This window comes from Taeniopygia guttata, chromosome 2, assembly GCF_048771995.1.
Source record: "Taeniopygia guttata chromosome 2, bTaeGut7.mat, whole genome shotgun sequence".
Lineage (NCBI taxonomy): Eukaryota > Metazoa > Chordata > Aves > Passeriformes > Estrildidae > Taeniopygia > Taeniopygia guttata.
The window spans coordinates 100,405,928-100,430,621 of record NC_133026.1 but is presented as its reverse complement, the minus strand read 5'-3'; the positions used below and the strand labels follow the sequence as shown (position 1 = coordinate 100,430,621).

Genomic DNA, 24,694 nt, shown 5'->3' with positions numbered 1-24,694 from the left:
ATAAGGAGGTTTCAGATCAAACCTACAATCCGATGCATGGCCACTTACAACAGGATGCTCAGGGTTTGACCAGCCATGTTTTGGAAACCCCCAGGGCTGAGGATCTCACAGCTTCTCTGGGCACTTGCTCCAGTGTTTGTTTGCCCTCATGGTAAAAATAAGTTTCCTTTTATTTATTTATTTATTTATTTATTTCAGATCTATCATGCAGATCTACTGAGACTGGCTTTTCTGTATTTCACCATCAGGCAGCTGTAGACACCAATCTTTTCCATGGGACTTCTCTGTTTTAAGGCTGAACAATCCCAGCTCCTGCAGCCTCTCCTCACCTGCTGTGCTCTCAGCTGCCTGCTCAGTCCACTATGTCAATATCTTTCTTGCACTGGGGCCCCCAAATCTCCATTCAGTTCTCCAGATGTGGTCGTACAGATGCTGAATAGAGGGGGCTAATGAATTTCCTCGACTTTTTAGCTGTGATCCTGTAAGTAAAGCCCAGTATGCTGTTGGTTTCCTTTGCTTCATGGGCACACGTCAATTCTCACCCCTGGTCTCGTCTCTTTTTATTTTAAAGCTGTTCCCAACCCATGTACCTAGTCTGAACTGTGTAAGGGTTAGTCTGCCTCAGAGGCAGGACTGCTGCATTTGCCAGAGTTCATGAAGTACCTGGCAGATAATTTCTCCAGCATCCTGAGATCTGCCTTTCAAGGAAGTCCTGCCCCTGCTGTCGCAGCTACCCAGCCCATGCCCCAGGAGAGCAGCTGGCACATCCGCGTTATCGCAAAGGGAAGTCCACACACTGCTGAAAGGGCTCTCTGCTGTGTCCTCCAGGATGTCAGTAAAGATGTTAGATGGTACTGGTCCTAGTACTGACTACCTAGAATGCCCCTGGAAAATGGCTGCCAGTTCAACTTTATCTGGACAGCTGGGCTCAAAGGATGGTAAGGTACACTCCTCACCCATTGCAGGTAGCTACCCAGCCCAGATCAGTGATGTGACTATAGGCTGTTTTAAAAATAAATAAATTAAAAAAAAAAAAACCAACAAAGGAATCCTTTTATTTTCAAAGTTTGATCAATCCATGAAAGAAAGAGCAGCACATTTTTTGCAAAGCCCAAATAACTGTACAGCTCATTCTGAAGACAGATTTTTCCCGACAAAAAGGAAGTGCCTGTTGTAGAGAAGGAACCAGGAAGGGAGCCAGGACCAACCGTGGCCAGCATGGTTCTGCTGGCTGGTACCTTTAGAAACACACTACATCCTTCACACTTCTCCTTCCAGTGTTTGTCTCCTTAAAATCACTGAATACCCAGGTGAGGATCCATCTAACTATAAAAGACATTTTAGCATCCCTGAGTGCTATGTCAGGGCTGCCCTGTATATTTCAATTTTCATTCACAGGACATATGGAAGAAATGGAGCAAAACTTTCCAGGGGGAATGCTGCCTGAGCAGCCACCTTTTCACTTCAGAGGAAATCAGGTTGTCTTCCAGTGAGTTCCAGTCATCAAATTATTTTATTGTTACAATATCATGAAACAATTCTTATTTTGTGCACATCAAGGTGCTCAAAGTGTTAGTTTTCACAGTATAGAATGGATGTGACAGCATTTGTCATGGAAGCACTCAGCAGAGTATGTTTCAACTTCATTTAGTTGTGCTGTTTTATGAAGTTCTGCAGTAAAATGTGCCAGCAAATTATGTTAGTTTCTTTCTGGTGATTAACTAATCATTCATATAATAAATAGCAGCTAACTACAAGAAAGAGATTTATTTGTCACAGATTAAGAAGAATGTCAAACTTTTCCCATTTCATGTAAAAAGGCAGAGGAAAAAATACTTCTAAAATGACTTTGCAACATGTGCTTTATTTTAAGTCATTACTGAATCAAAACTACAAGTATATCCTTTTAACATACCCTACCCACTCAATTATTTTTTTCTCAGTTTTTTTTTTTAACATGGAAAGAAACCTACACTGCAATTGTAAATTTTCATGCTGCAATGTTCTCTAATGAGACATTTGTTTCACTAATAATAGTAATTTAAAGAAAAAAAAAGGGTATTTCTCAAGCTCAAACGTATGTCTATATTTGGGAACTTAAAAAAAAAAACCCGTCTCAGATGTAAAAATGTGACTTGGAATATGTAAACATTTTTGTATACCTGAAACACTGGAAGAAGAATATCAGCTAACAGCAAAACAACAGTTGCCTTAAATCATCGAAATGGGAAAAAGCATGTCATGGGGAGCAGAGAGAAGCACACACTACTCAGTCTTTAAAGGGTTATAAGAAATGAAGTTGCTCATTAGGTCATTGATTTCACTTTTTTTTCTCATCCAATGGAAAGCAGTAATGCTGAAGAGAATGGCCCAGCAGAACACTCCATAATTCACCATAATTATTCTAGCCATCAGTTAATCTTGACAAAATGTCAAGTTTCAGTTGTTTTTTTTCTTTTTCCTGAGAAAAGTCATTGATGTTTGGTGGAAATGTCTCCTGTGACTATACAAATAAAATAAGGCATTTCAAGAGATTGTTACTTGTTTTCTTTTTGCTGACAGAGGCTGGTCCACAGTGTCCTTTGTACATCAAAACCTCTGCTTCTCTACAAATGGGTATGGCTAGAATGTCTTCAGTTCCCAGTGTGGCCCTGGGTGCTGAGTGTCCTGAAGGCTCAGTGTCCCATTACTGTAGCTTGAAATTCAGCGATGTACAACAGCATATTGCACAATCCAAACTGTGTGGCTCCAGAAAGGATTAAGAAGGTACACTGGAGTCATCTGTGGGTTCACTCCTTTAGTTTCTCTCTAAGTTGTAATGGTTGTCTGGAAAATTAAATTAGCCAGACAAAGATGCAAACTTTTTGCTGATTAAATTACAAAGCAGTCCCCAGATTGTAGAGGAGTGGCACATTAAAAACAACAAATCATTCAGCCTTCTTCACTGTTGATCCTTAATTTGAAAGGCAGCATGGATTCCTAAGGCCGTAGCTTCCAGGATTCCTTCAGTGAAAAATCATTGCTACCCAACTATAAAAGGCTTAGCTCTTAAGAGAATATTGTGCTTTTTTTCTTTTTCCTTTAAAATTCAGATTTAACCAACTTGATTTGCAGTGTGATGCCAAAGAGATCAATTAGTTTTTTCCCTAGTCCACTTGATCATAGTCTCTGGTGAGCGATACAGGAATATTAGCTTGGCATACAAGTCTTCTTCTAGTTCCAGTTCTCCAGTCTCTCGCACTAGGAAAATGTCAGTACACAGCTTCAGGATTCGGTCTACATTGGGTAGCTCCTCAAACATGATGGAGTGAGAGATCCCACTGAAGAATTCACGGACAAACTTCCCTATCACCAGGACAACTGAGGCATATAGTCCCATAATGCTGAAAAGAAAGAAAGGAAGGGTTCAAATTGTGCCGTGTAAAAGGGCAGCCAAGTGTGAGGAAGCTCATCTACATGGCTAGCTGTGGTCTGTCAGTGGACTGAATGTCAATTTCTAATTAGGGTCATGTTTCTGCTGTGCCACAGGATTAAGGAAAATAAGATCTCTTAGAACATCTCTGGAATCATAAACAGCTGAGGCTGCTGACTTAAATAATTTGACCCCAGTTGCTGATAGTCGCATGGCCTGCCTGCTACAGCTTGGAAGTCACAACTGGCAATATGACTGCCGCTGGCTGCTAAAGGCAAATAATCTGTCAGTTTCATATCTTATATGTCTTATTAAAGTACATGTAACTGGTGTCAAACTAACATTTACTTTGATAATTCCCTCTGATAATCTTTCTATGGGGATATCTCCAAAATCCTACCAGAAAGGTGTATCTCCTGGGAATGCTTAGGCTCCTGCCTTCCTCTGTCTGTGGAGATGTATTTCATATCCCCTTCACACCTAGGGTCCTGGCTACAAGATTGAGAAGGTCGACAAAACCAGGCAGAGTTCAGGCAGAACTTGACTTGCAGCTAAACTAACATATTCTGGGTTATTTCTCTTCAGTAGGAAATTGGTGTGAAGGGTGCTTCTGTTTTTATTCCCACTGGAGAGCAGTTATCAGGGGTGATACTAACCTTGCAAATATTAATCCTTCTCTAGATAATATTAATAGACATGGATTTGCAAATCTCACAACACCCCTTTTCAAAACGTTGTAATGTTCAAACACTACAACAACAACAAAAAATAACCCCCCAAATCAACAAATAAATCCACCTCTACTTCTATCTTATGTACTTCATTTAATTTGATGTAAAGATTCCCTCTTACCCATAACCAGCCAAGAATCCAAGGCTTGGTGGACTGACTTTATCACTGAATATGAAGAGTTCGAGACTCTCTTGAGGTGTTTTTTGTCTTTTCCCAAGCTGATTCAAAACCCACCATTCTTCAGATGCATTTTTGACAAGGGAAACTGTAATATTTTCCCACTTGCAGTCTATTGAAAAAAAGGAAATGTTAATATATATACAACAAGAATTGCAAAAATCAAACATTTTGAGACAGATACTTCAAACATCTGCATTATAAAATGACTGAACCATGCAAAAGCAAAATTCTTCTAAGTCCATTTTACATTATTTCTGTATACAAAAGTATAAAACCCAGATTTCTGTGTTCTTTCTTCTGCAAATCTTATCTGAATCTGCATTAAATATTTAAAATATTTCGTATTACATGCTCTTTCACAACTGTCAAATAATTTTGGTATTTTCAGGCCAAAGTATCAATAGCACTCACCATGTCTGCATTTCAGACCTACAGAAACACGTTGAACTTGAAAGGGTAGAAGTCAGCTTCTGTATCTCAAAGGAAAACTATCACCATAAACTATTTGTGTCTGATATAAAAGATATTATTCTCTTGTATCAAAAAAGGGTGCTATTCTGTTTTATGCATACTGGTCACACAGACAGGAGATGAACTCTGGTCCTCCTGAGTGTACATTAGTGGTGTATACATTAAAGCTCTTCCAAAGAAACTCAGATTTGGGACCTGACCAATGACAGTGAAGCACTCATTGCTACTCACAGATCTGGGTTCAGCCTTAAGAATTGTTTTTCTTGATGAATCTTGACAAGAATATACTACACAGCACTACTACTATTACATTCAAGCTCCAAATTTAGCCTCTGTTGAGAAAATTGCTCTTAGATAAAGACTTGTTTCTACTATTCCAACCCAACAGGTTTTTCACATATATGTATGTGTGTGGGTGCACATATTCCGTATGTCTGTGAGTACCTGTATGGATTCTGAAATTCAATGAGTTATTTAAAGTGGATTCTTTGCAGCCAATAAGGAAGAAATAACTTAAAAAACCATAAAAATAATGCAGTGTCATTATTTAAGCTGAGCAGCTGCATTTGCAGATGTGCAAAACTGCTGACTGTTCACAGTAAGGTAGCAGAGAGATGTGGAGAAGTGAAAGTTGTAATCACTTACACATAAAACAAAGGAAAAGAGTTCCTAAAGCAGACTTGAAGGAGATGGACTTCATCCTTAGAGTCCTTTCTGTTAAATCCAAAGACAAAATATGTGGAGATGCACTTTCTGCCTTACACTGTATTACCTTATCTCTCCTCAAGCTTGCAGACACCAAGTAAATACCATTTTACGTGCATTTAAAACTGAGGTACCTCATAACAGCTGTGAATGTACAAGTGTGAGTGCTGCCTTGCACTTCTTTAAAACCATACTCTGTTTTCCATGGTCTGGAGACATACCTCTCAATAGCTGCTTTATGGGTTTTGCAAGAGAATCACTAGGAGCCTTGATGTAGTATGGATACACTTCCTCTAATGTTCTGGAAAAAAAAGAGAAATCAAATATTTCATATTTTTATACCTCTAAAATAATTTAGAAATACCTAACAGTGCTATACACAGTTCCCAGTAATTCTTGGCTTAAGTTATGACTTTATAGTGTTCAGATGTCATATCTGAAAATTAACTGGATTTTTCAGCTATGTTTTTTCAGAACTTCAGCAGAGAGTTCTGTTCCATCCATAATGTCACCATTCACATACCATCAATTCCACATAGCTGGGGCACCTGTGACTGCACGGAATGTAGACTTTATATTTTGTGCCACCTTTAAAAAAAAGCTGCTTTTATAGTCAACAATAAAGTATATAATAAAGGCAGCACATTGCTAGTAGTAAACAAGATAGAAAAATATGTTGTGAGCGCAGCTATTACTTCAGAATTGAAAGGTGTTTTGATAATAACACCTAAAAAGAATGAGAATTTTTGCCAGATTTTTTTATTGGGAAATACTTTCACAGTTTTTAGGAGGATTTCAAACTTCTGAAGAAAGATATTTGTAAAAGTTCTCTCACTGGACTCAAATCAAATCATCTTGAATGGGAATAAATTACAGTATCTAGAGGGAGATACATTTCACTAAAAGCAGAGATGCTGTTCTAACATTTGCCTCAAATGACTGAAAAATTCCAGGGAAGAGGAGCTCTCAGAGAAATCCTGTGGCACTTGGCTACATTGCATACACCAGGTTGAGGAAGAACAAGGGTGGCCAATTGAAAATCCCTTCTGGACACTCCAGCAGGTCCAAGAAAAGGTAAGAACTCAGCAGCTAAATTGTCCCAGCAGAGGTGGTGGCAGAAAGCTCCCTGTATCTGAGTATCTGAATGGCTAATAGCTATCACAACCATTTTTTTCTTCATGGCCAAGTAAAACCTTAAATCTACAAAACTACTGCAAGATAGGCAAATTAGCTCTATTGTCTGTGTTAGTGCTTGTCTTTTGCAAAGAGAGAACTATGAATGAATTACTTCTTTCCACAAATGAGAAAAATCTACCCTCTGTGGCTCTACATCACCTCAGGAAATATTGCTGTGTCTTCACACAGCAGAAAAGAGGCATCAAGTATTTTTTAATTGCAATGATCACATGTGCAACAGCAATCTGGATGTATGAGTGTGTGTGGGTGCAGAAAAACAGCTGTGCACAGAAAAGGCAAATCTAATTTCTACCTACTAACAGATAAGAACCTCTCAGAGTTTTCAAAATCCCAGTTGGTCTCAGCTTAAACTTTTCAACTCTTTTGGCCATAAATCAGATCAAGTGGCCTTCAGGGATGATGTGTTGGCTTAGCAGTACTTAGAAACTACTGCTGTAAAGTAATCCCCAGTGAGAAGGCGGAAGAGGAAGAGCCGACTCTTTTCAGATCTAAAAGGAGTCACCACTGTGGTTATTGCTATAAGGCTGTATCTGTAGAATAATGTTTGATATTCATGTGAAGAGCATGCCTTGTGAATTTCCATCACAGGAAAAGATCTGATGTCAGAAACAACTGCAGATGTTACCCTTTGACCGCAGTGATTTAACACTTCCTTGCCAATCTAGTACTATTCATGAGTAACATTGTGAGATACAGTCTGGATAGTTATTTAGAACAAAAAAATCTTCAATGCAACATCCTCAGATCAAGTTGAACTGATGTAACTCAAAAGTGAGTTGAACTGAGAATATACTGAACTAGTGCTTATCCGATAAATCAAAGAAAAGTTACTAATAACTTCACCATGCTTATTGTTGATGATCCTGTGTTCAGGGTCCTCTCAGCCTACATTTATAATAGGAAACATGTTTTAACCTTTAATATTACTATTACTTGGCTTCAGTGCTGTTGGCAGCTGTTATTAGAGGGGGATAGATGGGTGGACAAATTAAACATTTGCACAAGCTTGACCACCTTAGGAAATCAGGCTTCAAAGAGGAAAGTTTGCATATACATAGAAAAAGAAAATAACTTACACCTTTTCTGGTTGATTTTCAGCCATCATTGTAGCAATATCTCTTCTGGTATGGTTTTTTAGTGGGAAGGTAAGTTTATCTGATGCTATTTCAGCTTTGGCACCAAGAGAGAGATTCCTGTTTTAAGTAAAAGAGAAAGCACATTGACAACCTACAATGAGAGCATAACCTAAGCTGGGTGAGGCAGCTGCTGGGGACTGCAGAGAAACACCCGTGACAGATGATGTGCAAAGGCAGAAAGCCTGTATGCTGCCTCTGTGGCACAACATGCCTACCTTACTGCTGCCTGTGGCCTCCTGGCCTAGATGAAAGGCAGCAGTCAAGCAGAAGGTCACTGTGGTAAGTCTATAACATTTTCAGTCATTCGTGTTCACAGCGTATCCCACAAGATACAATTTGAGGGTGAAAAATGTCTCTTTGCACTAGCGTGTGAATGCTTGTGGCCATGAAAGCATATAGGCAAACTGAGTAACAGTATCAAAAATTAATGTAAGGCTCAGAAATGATGGAGTGATGTAATTCACTAGCTAATAGCTTGTGCTTACAGGAAAAATGTGTGTGGGGAGGAGGGAGGATGTCAAATGAAGTCGAATTAAGTGTGCAGATTCATTACAAGCCAATTTCTGACTGTGGAAGAACAGACCCAGCATGGGAGTTCAGAGCTTCCGCAGTGATTCAGCTGACCTGCTTCTTACATATTCTTACAACAATCCAGCTTCTACTTCCAAGAAAACATGTAAATATGGAGGGTGCAAAGGAAGCTGGATTCCGTGGAGTGATGACTTAACTCCAGTTTAATCCAGTAATCTACAGGAACCCCATCTGGCAGACAGTAGCCAGCAAATGACCTTGGTGATTGGGTGTGCTCTAGCCTGAGTGCAACAACTTTATCCTCTAGGCTGTCTCTTTCAAGAACTTCATTGTAAAGTCGGTTCACTGAGGCCAAAGAAAGCTCATATGAGCAAAGATCTCAACAAAATGGATATGTGCCATTGTTATGGTATTTGCACATAAAAATTGTTTCTGTCACTTCCAGACTCCCTTAATAAGAGGGTGAAGAACTTGTGTTTGTATTTCCTCATAAGTTTTCTATCTGAACTAGATCTAAGTGAATACACTTTCCATAAATGGTAGCAAGGTTGTTGTTAATGGCAATTCACTGGAACATCCCCACCTAAAACTGGCTAAAAAATTCTTTTTCTTTCTTCCTGTCTAGTCCCATTGAAAATTCCACCTGGACATTTCAAATAATCTATTTGGTAGTGGCTCCACTTTTTTTTTTTTTTTTTTTTTTTGAGAACTGCAGGCAACAAATGTTTTCATGGGTAAAAATGACTTCTCTCTGTCTCTTTCCCTCCTACTCTCAGATTTTTGCTCTGCCATACAGTAGAATTTGCTAAAAAAACTAAACAAAAAATGCAATGCAAAACTGTTCTACTGAGCTAACGCTTGGCAAATGATCCATCCACCTCATAATAACTTTGTTTAATTACCTCTGAATGGTCCATGAGATAACTAAAGTGAAATCAGCCTCAAAGTCTTGAAGTCCCTGTATCATTTTCTGTCTGCTGGGAGGGCTGATGGTCCATAAAGAGTTTGAATTTCCCTCCAGATCTGCTCGAGTTATATCTTCTCTTGCATAGCCCTCTAGAAACTGCAAGGCAGCCTGCAGGTGCAGACGCAGAAAAGAAAAGTTCAGTGCAGTGATATTCACAAGACACAGAATCACATTTCCCAGTCAAACAGATTTGTAAATGTTTGATTAATTGTAAGTGCAGTGGTGTGCACTGATTGTTTTTCTCAAGTACCAACTGGGGCTTGAGATAGGAAGGGGAATCAACAAAGTAATCAAAGTAATCAAAAAGGCAAGACAAAAATGGCCTCATTGTTTGATGGCCATGTTGGCTAAATTGAGTCTGAAAGTTCATGAAACAAACTCTGTAGAGGCTGTTTAAACTTGAGTTAAAATTTTATTCTGTCTTTTGTTAAGTATCTTTCTGCATAGAAAAGTGTCTGCAAAGGAGTAACCAACTAGAACCTTGTAACTTCCAAATGCATCTAGGTTACAGTATTTGTGATATTATACATGGGCTATGTGGTAGGATATAATATCAAATTCTGATATCAAATTCTTTATTGAGGTAGTAGCAAGCACTTCTTTTAAAGTTATATCTGATCAAATGTTAGCTACATTAGCAATACAACAGCTCCTACTAATTACTAGTCCTTTTCCTCTAGAAACCTGTGGAAACTGGGCATGTTGTTCCATGAAACACTGAGACCATGCTTAAATGCTTTTTTTTGGACATTTCAATGTCAAAACATTTCTAGGCTATGCACACTTTCTTTTGACATAACCACCATTCCTCACTGGAAGGTGAAAGATGTGTGCTCTAGAAAGGAGCCTGGAGCTTAGAAGTGTATAAGACATTGTTTTGTCCCCACAGCATGTTTTCTTTGGCACTACACAAACAGCATCACATCTCCTGAAGGTTTGTGTCATTTAGAGGGGAAGGTTTCATCCAGAAAACAGGGCAACTAGGGTTTCTGCCTTCCAGGATTTTGTGCAAAGATGTCTGCATTAATGGTAGCTTGTCTCACCATAACCCAGCACTGTCCTGAAAAATGACGTGTCTGAACTTTTTTTCATGCAAATCCTATTTATAGTAATGTCTTCCAATTGATGACAGCACTGATGACCAATCATTACTACATAAACAAAACTCACAAAAGGCCTCCATGGAAACATGCACAGATTTTTAAGTAATGAGATATTCTATTTTTCACTTACAGTGTTACCCCTATAGCTTCTCAGAAATTCATTGAACTCATTCGGATCCAAACTTTTGAGCTGATTCTGCTGAGCACTCATGGTAAAAATAGGCTGGGAAACAAAAGAACACATGCTTATCACATTTACTTCACATTGGCTGCTGCATACACAGTCCAACATCCTGTGCATCACAGTCCAAGATAATTATGGCACTCAGATCAACAAGACAGTATTATAATCTTCTTCCTATGAGATGCAAGCTGCCTACAATTATCTTATATCTACCATATGGACCTGTAGGAAAATTTATTCACTTTCCACTGCCAGTAGAGACTGGTTTTAATTTGAAAATGAAGATAATATTTTACATCAGAGATAAACTAACAAATTTTTAAATCCAAAAGTGATCATTTATGGAACTTGCCAGGTACCTTACATGAAGCTGGAGAGTTCAATTCAATGGAAGGAAGAAGAAATAGCACAAGGAAATATAATGCTAAAAACAGAAATAGCACAAGGAAATATAATACTAAAACCAGATTTTGCTTTTAGTATTTCTTATTTTTTACCTGATAACCTCCTAGAGTTATTGTGATTGATACATCTAGAGGCTTGTTGGTGATGCCTGCAACAGATTTGATTAAAGACATGAAGAGCAGTGGGAACCAGACAATACAAATCAGCAAGACGATAATCATGCCACCCATTCCATACTTCACAACTTTCTTTTTCTTCTGGCCTCTTGGTTGGGGATATCTCTGCAAAAGCAAACAGCAGTATGGTAATGTCTCTTCTATCAAAGGTACATTTCATATGATTCGATGGGTGAATATATAATGATCTTAAGGCTGCCGATCTCTTGTGGTAATTTGCTACCCCCTGTCAGGACAGCTATATTGAGATTTTTTTAGCCAAACCTGCACAGACACCCAATTTCTGATGGCAACAGAGAGAAATGACAAGTGAACCCAAAATGTGTGTCCAGTGTGAAAAATATTGTAAAGCTCTGTGATTTTGATTCATTACAACCATAAAAAAAAGAAGCATTTAGATAGGATAATTTGATTTTTTAGTCTAAGTGCTAGTATGAACTCACAAGAACAAAATATAAAATAATAGCAGAAACAGTGATACAACAATTTATTCCAAAATATTTGCTCTTCTGAAAAGTTTTATCACAAAACTCCTTAAGGCAGACTTCTTCTCATAGGTCTTGAAGTGCTCCAAACTGTATATTGTGGGAGATGGGGGAAGCAGGAAAATAGTTCACTAGCAACTGACATATAAAATCAGTAAAATTTCTGATATTGCACTACCTCCACATTCATTTCACACCTCACTTATTGTATTTCTAAGAGTTCATGGGCTTGATCCAATCTGTTTCTAGTCCATTCCACACTGACTCCATTTAACTAATGTTAAAAATGTTGTTGCTGTTCCTAAAATCTGGATACTGCTGATGTAACATCCTTCTCTTTCTTAGCTTCTGAGGACAAAAGTGACTGCTTTTCTTCTCCCTTCAAAGCAGATCACATGGCATGTCTGTTCTGCCTTGCCCATAATTCCTGTCCTCTGTTATTTGCATCATGACTGAATACTCTTAATAATCTCACCATCCTGTAAAATGTTTTACTTTCACTGTAATTTATTTTGGCATAATTCTCTTACAGGGTTTAACTCCACAGCGTTTAGTAGCCTGTCCTCTATGCATTGCATACCACATGTGCAAAACAAATATGCACTCTACTGCACTGCACCTCAAACACTCCAGGAGCTGGCTTTCAGGAAATTGCTGTTGCTTTGCAACATGAATCCATAAAGCCCTATGAGAATATTACATTTGTAATACAATGCTATATTTAAAACCAATTCTTTAGTTTTCAGAAGCAATGTATCAAGTCATTTGTCTTGCGCTACAGAATAGTATTTTCATTAAAATATCATATCAAGATCAGCAGGGGTATTATTATTATTATTTTTCTGGAGGATATTAGTGGAGGCACTTCTAATGATGTTATAGAACATCTCAGAGAGACTCTAGCAGTCCAAATACTTGGGCATTCCACTCAGTGAGAGAGAGAACCAAAGTACCATCAACAATACTCGTAAAGTTATGACACAGTTATTTTTCTGTATGGAATTAGAGCATACATGCCAGCTTAGACATGGAAATCTTCCCATATCAGATCTCTGCTACACATAATGTAAATTGTAGTGTAAAAAAATGTGGTGAGACGGAGAGTCAAAGTAGAGCTGGGTTTTTACTTCCCCTACTCCTGAAGTTCTTCAGAGCTCCTTCCTTTCATGGCAGAAGTGGGAGTCATAGAGAAAAAGCCTATATGCGTGATTTGTGTGCAATGTAACTCTGAGTTAATCTACGTGATATACTTAGAAAGCAATTGCCATTAAGAGACAGGATTATAATAAAAGTGGAAATACGTCAGTAACACTTAAATGTAAATCCACTTCAATACAGATGTAGAATTTCTGACTGGTTTGGTCACTCTTAAAATAATGTTTCATTTCTTTTTCAAATTGGCAAAATGAGCAAGCATATGGTTGCAATCTTTATAGCAGTTACAAAGAATCCACAATTTGCAAGTTTAATTTGAACTGAAGCTTAAATGATTTAAAGAGACTGAAATTTCAGTGAGACAAATGGTAGATTTATCTGGCCTACAGTTCAGTTCTGGATGTGCAGGGACTCTCCTGAGATAAAGGAGCAAGCTGAGTTCCCTCTGAAATTACATGAACCCGGTGTCCCTGGGACCTCTACTGCGGGGCATGAGCTCTTCCTTCTACTGACCTTTCTCTCAGCTGCAGCTTCCCTGCTACTCCAGGTTAGTCATTTAGTTGTGTTTAACTGTGTGAATACCAGGACTTCCAACCCCAGCCTTGAAACCCAGGCATACAATTAAGCCAGCAGGCACACCCTTCTGAGCTTGTGTAAATGGTGGAAAAATCAGCTGGGCACAAAAGAGAAGCCACTTGAAGTTTCATTCGCAGCAGCTGCCAACTAACGTAAAGTACCCAACAGGCTGGATATTTCCGAACACAAGTGCCAGGCATATCTTCCAACAAAGTTTTTGTGGTGAATTCCTCAATTATTTAGGGACTCATGATAATTTCTCTTCCCTTCTGCATGACCAAGAGAAGGTCTGAATCACTCATATGGGGTTTCCTTACTTTTTCTGACTCTCGCCAACACTTCAGGATGAATATATGAGCATAGATATCTTCAACACAGATCCAGCTGGAAAGACTGAGAGTGGTATCAGTCCAAACCCAGTCCATTACTGCTCTCAGCTCAGTCAAAAATGGAACCAGGCGGAACCTGAAGGGAGACCACAGCAGATAACTTGTCGGAAGCAGAGGCACCACATCAAACAAGCACAGCAAGTGTATATATGACAAGAGGGAGAATTAAGACAACATGAAAAGAGCTTAATGGGGATTCTGTAAACCCAAATACAATCACATCCTGAAATTGCCATAGCTCATGTTACTCTAGATCTTCTTGCCAGGCTATAACTATGCTTATGCATCATTATGTCCATAATTGTGATTGAGCCACTGATGGAATAGTGAAAGATTTCCTAGATTCCTCTGACCTGGGAGAGGTCTACAGGATGGTGGGATTAATTTTACACCTCCTTACACCAAATGTTGCATGGCATCTTTGCAGTAGGTGGGCAGCCCTCTGCTGCATATGGAACTGGGCATTGTGACTCAGGATTAAACAGCAGAAGAAGGTGGGAATCAACAGGAAATCAACACACAAGGAGCAGCTGTTCAAAGGGCCTAATTCCCTTTCCTAGTCCCACACTTTAAAGAGTATTTCATGTGAGGAAAGCTTTCATCTGTAACTTTTCCTTGGAATGCAAAGAGTCCATACTGCAAGTACTGTGAAAAGGCTGAAATGATTCAATTTTTTTCTGTGAATTACACATATGCTTCAAACTGGCTTAATCACAAGGCCACTGTAACCGTGTAAATGGAGGATGTGGTCTGCTTGTGTAAAACCACCTTTCACTCTGAGGTAATGCTGTGCCAGTTCCTTGCCCTAACACTCTGAACTCATGAAGAGTTTTAAACGTGCAACACTTCTCAAAGCAAACTTTTTTTTTTTTTTTGTGCTTATTTTTAAGTTCCTGTTTCTCAGGTGTGTTGTCTTTCAGTCAATTTCTTTCATGTGCTGAGGTGTAGCAGGTAGACCTGCTCCAAATGCCTCTTTAGGATTTCACACCTTCCTATTTTTTAGGACTGCAGAACTAATAACACTACCTCTTTTCTAGCACAATGTGTAGTCCCTATTTCTGTTCACAAAGGTGATTTCTTGGAAGTGTTAAAAACGTCTATTTCATAGGAGACTGAATAGCTGACTGGTATATCAGGCTTCTGGTTTCAGAGTGAGAAATGGAATTTTATGAAGTTTGCCTTCCAGAAATAGATTTTTCTTTTTCTTGTGGTCTACAGGGGGCATATGGCATATATAGAGTGTGCTGTGCAAAATTTACTGTCTTATTTCCAGCAGTCTGTGAAGAAAAGTCATTAATAACCCCAGCATTTCACTATAGAAAATCCTTATTACACAAAAGAAAGAAGAAAGGCAGTAAGTCTATGCTTACCCTTGAAATAAGAACAGGTTGACATAGTTATAACTTTTTGTGAGGAAGTTGCCAAGAACACGAGTTGGATATCCGCAGCGTATCTGATAAGCCGATAAGCCAAAATAAACACATTTCACAAAATACCAGAGCTGGGCAACTGTGTTCTGGCTAAATTTCCTGTAAAGGAAAAGATAAAGGAAAATGATGAGCTTTGTGTCTATGTATGACTGAATTAGCTGGAAATGGTATTTTTCTCCTGGCAGTTTCCCCTTCCTGAGGTCCTGTGAAAAGGTCTTGGTTGCTAACCCCATGGCAGGCTTAAAGGAGAATTAGAAAGACACTGAATGAAAAAAGTCTAAAACCAGCATCCATTGCCACTTCAGGGTCACAGGGAGAGACTGAGAATGGGCTCCCCAAGGAGTGAAGGCCTTAAGCAGTGCCCTCTCCCTCTGCATGCCGAAGGTCCCTTGCTGCCCAACACAATCAGTCCTCCTCTCCCCCATGATGGCTCAACCCTCTGCAAGTCCTGGGTAGGGGCTCAATCAAGACACCTTTAGTGGCTACTTGTGTTCATGTCAGCACCTCACACAGAAATTGAAGATGGAGTGACCTCTGAAAATATTTCCCACCCTTCCCTGCTTGACTCAGTCTTATTCCAATAGTTCAGACAGCTCTACACTTTCTCTTCTCCAGACTGAACTAACCCTCAGCCTCACCTCACATGTGCCATTCTGGTTGTTATTCAATAGCACAGTGGATCTGCAGCAGATGCCTCATGATGGACAGCATTTGCCAGCCAGCCATAACCCAATATTTTCAATTAAATCCCACAGAAGTATTTTGATTAAAAAATTTGTAGGGGGCTCTAATCTCACTTAGAAGGAATACAGGATGTATCAGATGCAGATTTGATATTAACAACTTGATAAAGATTTCCCAAAAGCACAAAGCCAAAATTATTTTATTTCCTAACAGTTTTCAATGTGCAATAGATAAGAGATCTATTTGAAAAATGATTTTTTTTTTTTCAAATTTGTGCACAATTGCTATTTCACTTTCTTTTTGAGAGGAAGTGAGACTTTTCAGTCTTCTTTTACACTATAAAGCAATTTCTTTTTTCCCAGTAAAATAACTTGACTATTAATGAAGTGTAAGGTGCCCAGGTGATATACTCAATTTCCATTGACAGTCAATAGAGTGAGGGAAATACTTCAAGGCAACTTAAAGTAGGAAGAGGGGAGTTAGCCAAACACTAGGGAGGGAACCTTATCACCTCTACGCTGCAGACTGCAGTGGTCAGTGCCCTGAGCCATGAAATGAAAAATGTTAAATTTGGGAGTGAGCCTGACCAGGTATGTGACACAAAATTTTATGCACCAGGTGACCGCCTCCACATCACCTCCAGAGCCAAGTGGCAGGAGCATAGGAGGAGAATTTTGCTCTTCAGAACAGACACATATTTTAGACATTCCTCGGTTTAAGGAGATTTAAATCCACAGTTCACACATTTCAGGAAAGTGCTAAGTTATAAGTTACTCTAAGGGAGAAATTTTCTACTCTCTCTTCTAAAGCAGCATGCAGCAGTCTTGGGAGCAGGGAATTGGATCAGAGGCCAACATTGTCTCAGCTGAAGGCTCTAATCACTCAATTACAGGCAATTTCTCTTTCACCTGCTTGCATTTTGGCCTAAATTGAGAATATTTCTATACCTACATAACTAATTCTTCCTCAAACTTATATTGGCCACAGTTACTGCTGTGGAAATGCATTCCAACTTTCTGCTTAGAAATGAGGCAAAGAAGAAACCTGATCATGATTCCAAAGCCTAGATATAAACATCTCCAATTTAAATACAAAGAACCTGGTAGAGCATTAGTATTCCACCCATATTGTTTCTTTATAAGGCTTATACCTTTCTGTCACTCCAGGCAAGATAAAGAACATCCAGAAATGTATTCCGAAAACAAGGATGACCTGGAAGATGACTTTTCCCATTACAGTCTTTTTGAGGTACAGTGCTCGATCTACCACCATGGTACCAAACTGAATAAGCACCATCACCAAAAATGCCTCTGGGACCTGGTCCTCTGATAATGAAGAGGTGATATCTGCTGCAGCAGAATGTTTCTGAAAAGAAAAATATAAGGGTGGTCAAGGAAAAAGGACACTTGCATAATATTTAGCATCTACAACATGTAAATCCTGCTGAGGATTTACAGATAGATGCCTCTGTGACATACCCCAAAAGCCCAAAATCCAAACACAATGATGATGAAGTCCACTGTATCTGCGAGGAACATCAGCACGTACACATCCGTCACTGCACTGTAGTCTGGATGAATAAGATTGTAGAAAAACTGTCTGATGGGCATGTACACCTGGAGAGTCCTAAAACAAGACAGACCACAATGTGATTTAATAGCACATAACTTGCACTGAATAAAGTAAAGGCTGAGTGTGGTATGATTAATATTTTTAAAGACAGCTAAGATCTACTTTGCCAGCCTTCACAGGACTGCAGAGACAGCAGTTCTTTGTTGTGATTGCTTCTAACCCACTGTATTAGGATTTGTTCAGTAGAAATATGCATAGGCAACCAAGGTCACATGGGATATTTAGCTTTTTTATCAGGAAGATGCTATTTGAACAACTGATGATACATCTGATCAGCTGGTGGGACATCTGCATACATGTTAAATTAACATCAGTAGTAGTCTGCTCCCTTTAAAATGCTGGCTTACTGCTTTACTGTTTGGAACCTCCCACCAAACCCACACAACTCCTCTTATTGCTCACTTTTTAATTGTAAAAGCCTTGGCTTTGATAATTTGTTCTCGAAACTTTTCCATGAGAAGCTCTTTTCTAGATTTTTGCTTGATACTTAACACACTGCTTCCCTTCTGACTGCTGTTTCGTGTACTGGTACTTCCTGGAAAAAAGGGGAGTGAAAGAGAAGTCAATTAAAAAGAAAAATTTAAATACTAAAATTAGAAAGTAATAAATATTGAGACTTCCATTTCATATGACTACCACATTTGAAAGAAGCTTTGAAATGAATTCTTCTTTTTTTCCCCCAGTATGATAACATCTTGAGAGCATCCAGTAAAGGTTTAATCACTGGCAGATCAAAACTTGATTAATAGCTATAAAAAGAGAAAGCAGACTAGTGACAAAAGCAAGTATTTGATTGATCTGACTCAGTCCCTCAATTGCAATTATATGTATTTAGGCTAGAGTATTCCTGCCCTTTTTACAAGATGGGACATGTAATATGTTTCAATTTAAGTAATAAAAACTCTTTCTTAATTCATGTTTCTACAAATGTATGAATATATGAAATATATGAAAACATAAGAATATATGAAAAATACATGTGCTTTGTATTCCCTCTAGCTGGAGATTATGCTGGACCAGAATTTCTGGATCTGGGCCACACTGAGCATTCCTTTCCTAGCTTTTGGATAATGTCATATTAAAAACATAATGAATCACAAAGTATGACTCTCCATTTGAACTTTAGGAAGGCTTGGAGTATGTTCAAACATGAAGATACATTGGTTCATATCCTATTTCATCACTGAGAAGCAGCAGTATTTAGTAGCCCCTGGGAGATCCTCAGCAACTAGCCCAAGGTTTCAGTAGAGTGATCCTACGGGAAATGAACATTTGTCCTTCAAATCCCAGAAATACCATGACATTTACCTCTCTTAGATCTGTGTGAGGAAAAGCTGGACCTGTGAGAAAGCTGGGATATGCTGCTAGAACTCTTCCTCCTGATGGCAGTCTGCTGCTCAGGGAAGTGGACATGGATGGACTCCACAGATGCGGCAAGATTGACAGATTTCAAAGAGGCAGAAGAGTCTCTCCTGCCTCCTGTCAGAGAGAGCTCATCATCAGTATCCTCTTTATTACTGGAGCTGTCTCCTTTCTCATCTTCATCCCACAATCCATGGCACTAATAGAAAAACAAGAAGAGAACATATCAAGCCTGTATTTTTGTCACAGGCATTGCTCAGCTCAGTTAAGTGCTCACAATGGAGAAGACAAATTCGATGTGTTGGGATATCATATAAACATTAAGTTGCAGAATTTCTTTGATATCATCAATTCAGCTGTTAACCCAGCAATGTCAAATCCACCACCAAACCACGTCACTCCATGCCACATCTAAATGTCTTTTAAACACTTCCAAGGATGGTGAATCAACCAGTTCCCTGGGCAGCTACTTCAAATGCTCAATAACCCTTTCATGGAAGAAATTTTTTCCTGATAATAAAATGAATGACTTCTTCGTATCACGAGTGATTTAAAAAATTAAAATTGAAAATTTAAATACAAAATAAAAAACTACTTGAACCCAGATTACCTTTAAAATGGATCTGTGAAAGAATAAAGCAAGAAGCTGAACAAGATCATAGTGCACATAACCCTCTTTCTTCTCAATGCCAATAATATTGGGAGGATGGTAAGGTTTATCTTTTGTGTAATCCACATGTTTATTCCAAGGAAAGAAGCCAAACTGGAAGAAGTATTTGATGACAATGGCCACCTGTTTGGAAACACAACACACTTGGAGTGTTTTATAAGCATGTCAGATATAATAGCCTCATGACAGTAAGAGGGATAAAATATGATTACTTTGTCAGTTTTATGAGAACATAAACAAGCATACTCATTACTACAGAGGCATAACACTTTACATTTCTCCAGTAAAAAAGTCAATCAAAATTTACTAGCAGATGATACTCAGTGGTACTTGAGATACCACAAGCACTGAATTCTGTCTCTTGGTTAACCATTACAAAGCAACTGTTTGCAAATGGTCTGTTCTTGTGAGAACTGTTCTACATGCCAGGAAGGATATTGTTCATTGCAATAGAGTAAACAACAAACAAGATCTTTCCATACCACAAAAATTCCTAAGGACTTCAGCAAATACTTGTATTACTATGAAGGGCCAAACATCCAGCCCAGATCCCAGAGATCAAAACCAGCAAGGGGGCCACGCAAAGATTACAACTTCAGCTTTCTGTCTTAGATGTGGGCTTGCAAAACCAGCAGCATACCTCAGTGTAGACAATGGCTGTCATCCAGAAGCGCTTGCTTGGCCGAGGAACAGACAGCATGGCCCACAGGAATATAAGGATGGGAAGCACCAGGGTTATCATGGAGGCAGAGATCATGTGGTTAAGGATGATCACAAAATAGCACACCATTTCTGACCGGGCCACCAGTGTATTGTACAGGGCATAAATAAGGAGCAAGACTCGAGGCTGACCAACGTAGAACTTCTCAGATTCCTCCAACTCGTCATCATGAAACATCCTGTGAGGAGCAGAGTACCACAAGTGAACTGAACATGAACTTCACAAGAGCTGCTTTTAAAATTGCTACTATTTTTCCTTTAGAAAAGTATTAAAATCTGTTGCTCAGTCCAATGGAAGAAAAAAAAGGAGAGGATTTGGTATTATGATCAAATAGCCTGATTCTAAGCTCAGAAAACAAGAATTTCAGAAAAAAAAACCAAACTAGAAGCACTATTCTGCTGTTTTTTAATTTATTAAAAAAGAGAATCAGCCTGGCCTAAGCACTTCTACAAACATGACTTTCCTACAGCTGCCCAACCAACATATCTCATGCAAATCACCCAATACTGGTGTGGATTCACATCTGACTTATCAACACAAATAAGTCGGGCAGGCTGACAGGCAGTTCTGTGGTTTAAGACTTTGCCCCACTTTTGGGGAAGCCCTCTCCAAATAAGTCAGGCCTGAGAGCAGCTGAAGATGTGCAGTGGCACCATTCCCACTTCAGTGCTGGTTGTGCTAGTGAGCACAGTGTCTAAGGGGCAAAGAAGGGAACATCCTCTCCCTTATGAAAGCACCATAACCCTCAACTCCCACTGGCTTAAACAAAAACTGCCAAAGGTCATATTTTCCCTTACAGTAATCCAAAATAATTAAAGGAGCAACATTTTCCCAGATAGCCCTGGAGGAAACTCATTTGAAATGACAGCTGCCTGGAGAAGAAAAGCCCTCTTCAGAAAGAATATTTAGAAAAGTCCTTGACCCCAAGACAATTGCAGCACAGAAATTCAATGCTAATCAGAACGATTAAATATGGCATCTAGGAAGAAAACAGAGATTCCTTCCAAGATGAATTTGAGTCACTTTAGAAACCTCTAATTAGAACAACTGCACAGGAAATGAGATTCTTCCCTTAAACCAAACTTAGCACAAGGTCTGTATCAGAATTTATAGGCTAGTTCTGAAACAAAACCCCAAAGTAATAACAAAATTTTACACAGTGTGATCAACAATTTTTCCTGGTAGAGGATTCTTACTTGTTCAGGAGCAGCTCACTAGCTGTTAGCTCATGCGTCAGTGGGGGCAAAATCCTGTCAAGTTTGTCTGTCCGACTGTCGTCTGGGCTCACCATCATGAGGCTCTTCCCAGCAGAGTCATCTGGGGAGCCAAAGGGAAGGTGTTCAAAGCTGACAGCTTTGCTATAGGAAGGTGGAGCTTCTGCATTGCTGTCCACTGTGGAGTACAATGGCGCATCGGTATCGGGAGTATATGCAGCTCCTTCTGAATCCAGGCTATAATCTTCCACCTCCTCTTCCTCCAACCTTGATGCAGAATGAGCTCCTTCTTCCTCATGCTCCCCTTCTACCTCTTCAATGGTTTCTGTGGTTCCCTGACGGGAATAGAGCATGGTGACCTGCGTGGGTTCACTGTTGGAGAGGGATGAAGAGAGTCAGCCAAGTTTCATATGACATACGATCAGGAAAATTTGTTAATTGTATCTTTATGCAGAGAGCTGAGCAACCTCATTGCATTCCCAGGCCTTCAAAGTTCATATGATCTGGTAGAAAAGACATCATCCTGATCTCCTCTTACACTGATGGAACATCTGGGTCCATCTGTTCCCTAAATGACATCCCACTGAACTCACAGTGATTCACCATCTTTTAGCACCATCAAGGAGCAAATTAATATTATCAACAAGAGAAACTACACTACCTTTCTGAAAGTAGTTCAAACATTTCTGAACAGAGTCAACACTTGCTAGTACATCTATTCAAGACATAAGTACATCTATTTAAGACATAGTGAAGGATAGGCAGCCATGGGATTCCTTCTAAACAGAGTGCTTATAACAACCACTGTATGAGTGTTGTACACAACTGGAACATTAACTGAACACACACATATCAACTTGGATTCACATAAAAGAACGTGTAAGTTGCTAGCATGTAGAAATACAAACCAAATTATGAAACTGTTACAGTAAAGGGTATCTTGCTTACCTTTAGATTGCCCTATGTTCTTCAATACGGTCTTCCCTTTTACTTTACCTGCCTGCTTTTCTTCTGTATGTACCAGTTCAGCTCTCTGATGCACTCTGATCAGTTATTTTCTTGATTCATCTTCCTTACTCTTGGATTTGCATAGACTCATAGAATGGTTTGGGTACGAAAGTACCTTAGAGATCATCTAGTTCCAGTTCCCCTGAGGCAGGTGTCTCACCATCCTCTGAATAAATAATTCCTTTCTATTATCTAATCTAAACTTGCCCTCTTTTAATGTAAAGCCATTTCCCCTTGTCCTATCACTCCATACCCTGCAAAAAGTCCCTTTCCCGCTATCTTGTAGCTATTCTTTTAATACTGGAAGTTCACTCTGTGGTTTTCCTGGAACCTTTTCTTCTCCAGCATGAACAGCTCTCTCAGCCTGTCTCCATGGGAAGTGTGCTCCAGCCCTCTGATTACAATTGTGGCCCTCTCTTTCAAGAATTTTTTTACCTCTCCCCTCTTTTTCTTTGTAGTCTCATTCCACTCCTCCACAGGTTAGACATCAGGCACAAACTCAGTCTTTGTTGGCTGCATATTCCAACAAAGACTAAACAAGATTTCACATAGCCCCTATGAAATTAAAGGGGCCATATTTTCACATAAACTATAATCTTTTAGCGAAAACTGGCATTAGCAAAGCCATCTGGCACTACCATCTTCTGCCAAAATTAAAAATAAAGTTTACTTTTTATTTTCTTTTAAATTGCTTCCAAACTTATTATGGCTATGTTAGGTCATGTTATTTATAGCAGAGTTTTAATTAGACCATGTAACACTTATGACGACGTGTGTTTGGATGATTCACAGTAGCACTCATACTGGTTAAAATGTACAAATTCATGGAATCCCACATTTTCAAAACTGATTGACTCAAAAAATTTGTCAAACACTTTCAAAACTGAAAAACAATGATGCAAAATTACATAAAATTTCAGATTTAAAATATTTATTAAATTATTGAAACACTGCTTCCCAATGTCATGTAAATCCCTGGGTTTTACCTTCTAAAAATAAAATGAACAGTTCTGAACAGTTTTCTCTTGTACTGGATATTAATATTATTTGCTTTTTTGTCATAGCTATTTTCCCTTTCTTAATTCCAATACCTTACTGTAAATCAATGGTAAAGGAATCAATACATATTTCAAAATCTTTCCCATATGGAGAAAAATAAAAATTGAAAAACTGGCACAATGGTGCCTTAGTTTCTAAAATTACACATCTCAGTCCATATTTAGGATAACTGATTAGCTGAGAAACTTAACTTCCAGCTTCCAATTTAAAAACAAGCACTGACTCAGTAACTCTGAAAATAAGACACTTTTTTAGCTGAATAAATACAGATCTTAACCTCTTTTTATACACTCAGCATAATGTTGTGGAACAATGTTAAAAAATACATGAATTGAGGATGAAAAAAACCCAAAAAACAGAACAAAAAGTGAAACAGCGAATGAATCCTAGATTATGACCCTGACTTCAAATCTCAGAACTGTGCCACAACACAGGAGGGAGTAAAGCTTCCTGTAACCATGCAAACCACCCTGCACACCTCGGGTCTGCAAACACAGACCCGTGTACACTGCAGTCGGAATAATGGTATGGGTAAATGAGTGAACAAAGCATGCATGAGTTAAGCACCTTGACACTATACTGCCACTGTCAGCTGATGAGGAGGACATATCCATGCTCTGCATTTTACGAAGCCTAGGTCGAGCGCGCTCACTTGTTTTAGGAACAGAGTCTGGTCCATCTAAATCATCAAGGGTTGACTGCCTTGAGAACAGCATGGTTGCTTCAGTGTAGCAGCTACAGCAGCGCAAACAGTTATAGAGACAGTGTTAAATACAAATGGCATTACGGTACACATGGTTCAGTAAACAAATATGCTCGCCATGCAGCTAAACACTGACACAGAGAAAATAGGTTCAGAGAGAAGATAAGGATTTGTTAAGAGTCACCAGGGAAACGCATTTCTATACACAGGTTAGTCATGGTCAATTTCATATAGGGGTTAAAGCCATCTATTCACTACTCACGCAGATATTGAACCTACATACTTTCCAGGGGAACAGACTTACATATGTGAGCAGGTTTTATTTTGTTTGTTTATCCCTGAAATTTCCAGATTCCACAAGTATGTTTTGGGAAGGGACCTCCTCTGAACAAATTCTTTTTTATTAT

At 39.0% G+C, this 24,694-nt stretch overlaps 1 protein-coding gene across 1 annotated transcript in view; it reads right to left on the bottom strand.

The window, feature by feature from the left end:
- Positions 1 to 1,035: 1,035 nt before the first annotated feature.
- Positions 1,036 to 24,694, bottom strand: part of PIEZO2 (piezo type mechanosensitive ion channel component 2) — a 287,036-nt gene continuing 263,377 nt past the window's right edge. Inside the window, exons 40-56 of the mRNA XM_032746936.3 lie at positions 24,152 to 24,319; positions 21,500 to 21,889; positions 20,223 to 20,481; positions 19,523 to 19,705; positions 18,859 to 19,111; positions 17,953 to 18,085; positions 17,397 to 17,544; positions 17,069 to 17,283; positions 15,175 to 15,333; positions 13,733 to 13,880; positions 11,116 to 11,304; positions 10,565 to 10,657; positions 9,267 to 9,439; positions 7,774 to 7,890; positions 5,722 to 5,801; positions 4,265 to 4,433; positions 1,036 to 3,383 (exon numbers count right to left, since the gene is read on the bottom strand). Coding sequence (XP_032602827.2) covers positions 3,131 to 3,383; positions 4,265 to 4,433; positions 5,722 to 5,801; positions 7,774 to 7,890; positions 9,267 to 9,439; positions 10,565 to 10,657; positions 11,116 to 11,304; positions 13,733 to 13,880; positions 15,175 to 15,333; positions 17,069 to 17,283; positions 17,397 to 17,544; positions 17,953 to 18,085; positions 18,859 to 19,111; positions 19,523 to 19,705; positions 20,223 to 20,481; positions 21,500 to 21,889; positions 24,152 to 24,319 — 3,130 coding nt within the window. The 3' untranslated portion in view covers positions 1,036 to 3,130. The remainder of the gene's footprint in view (positions 3,384 to 4,264; positions 4,434 to 5,721; positions 5,802 to 7,773; positions 7,891 to 9,266; positions 9,440 to 10,564; positions 10,658 to 11,115; positions 11,305 to 13,732; positions 13,881 to 15,174; positions 15,334 to 17,068; positions 17,284 to 17,396; positions 17,545 to 17,952; positions 18,086 to 18,858; positions 19,112 to 19,522; positions 19,706 to 20,222; positions 20,482 to 21,499; positions 21,890 to 24,151; positions 24,320 to 24,694) is intronic.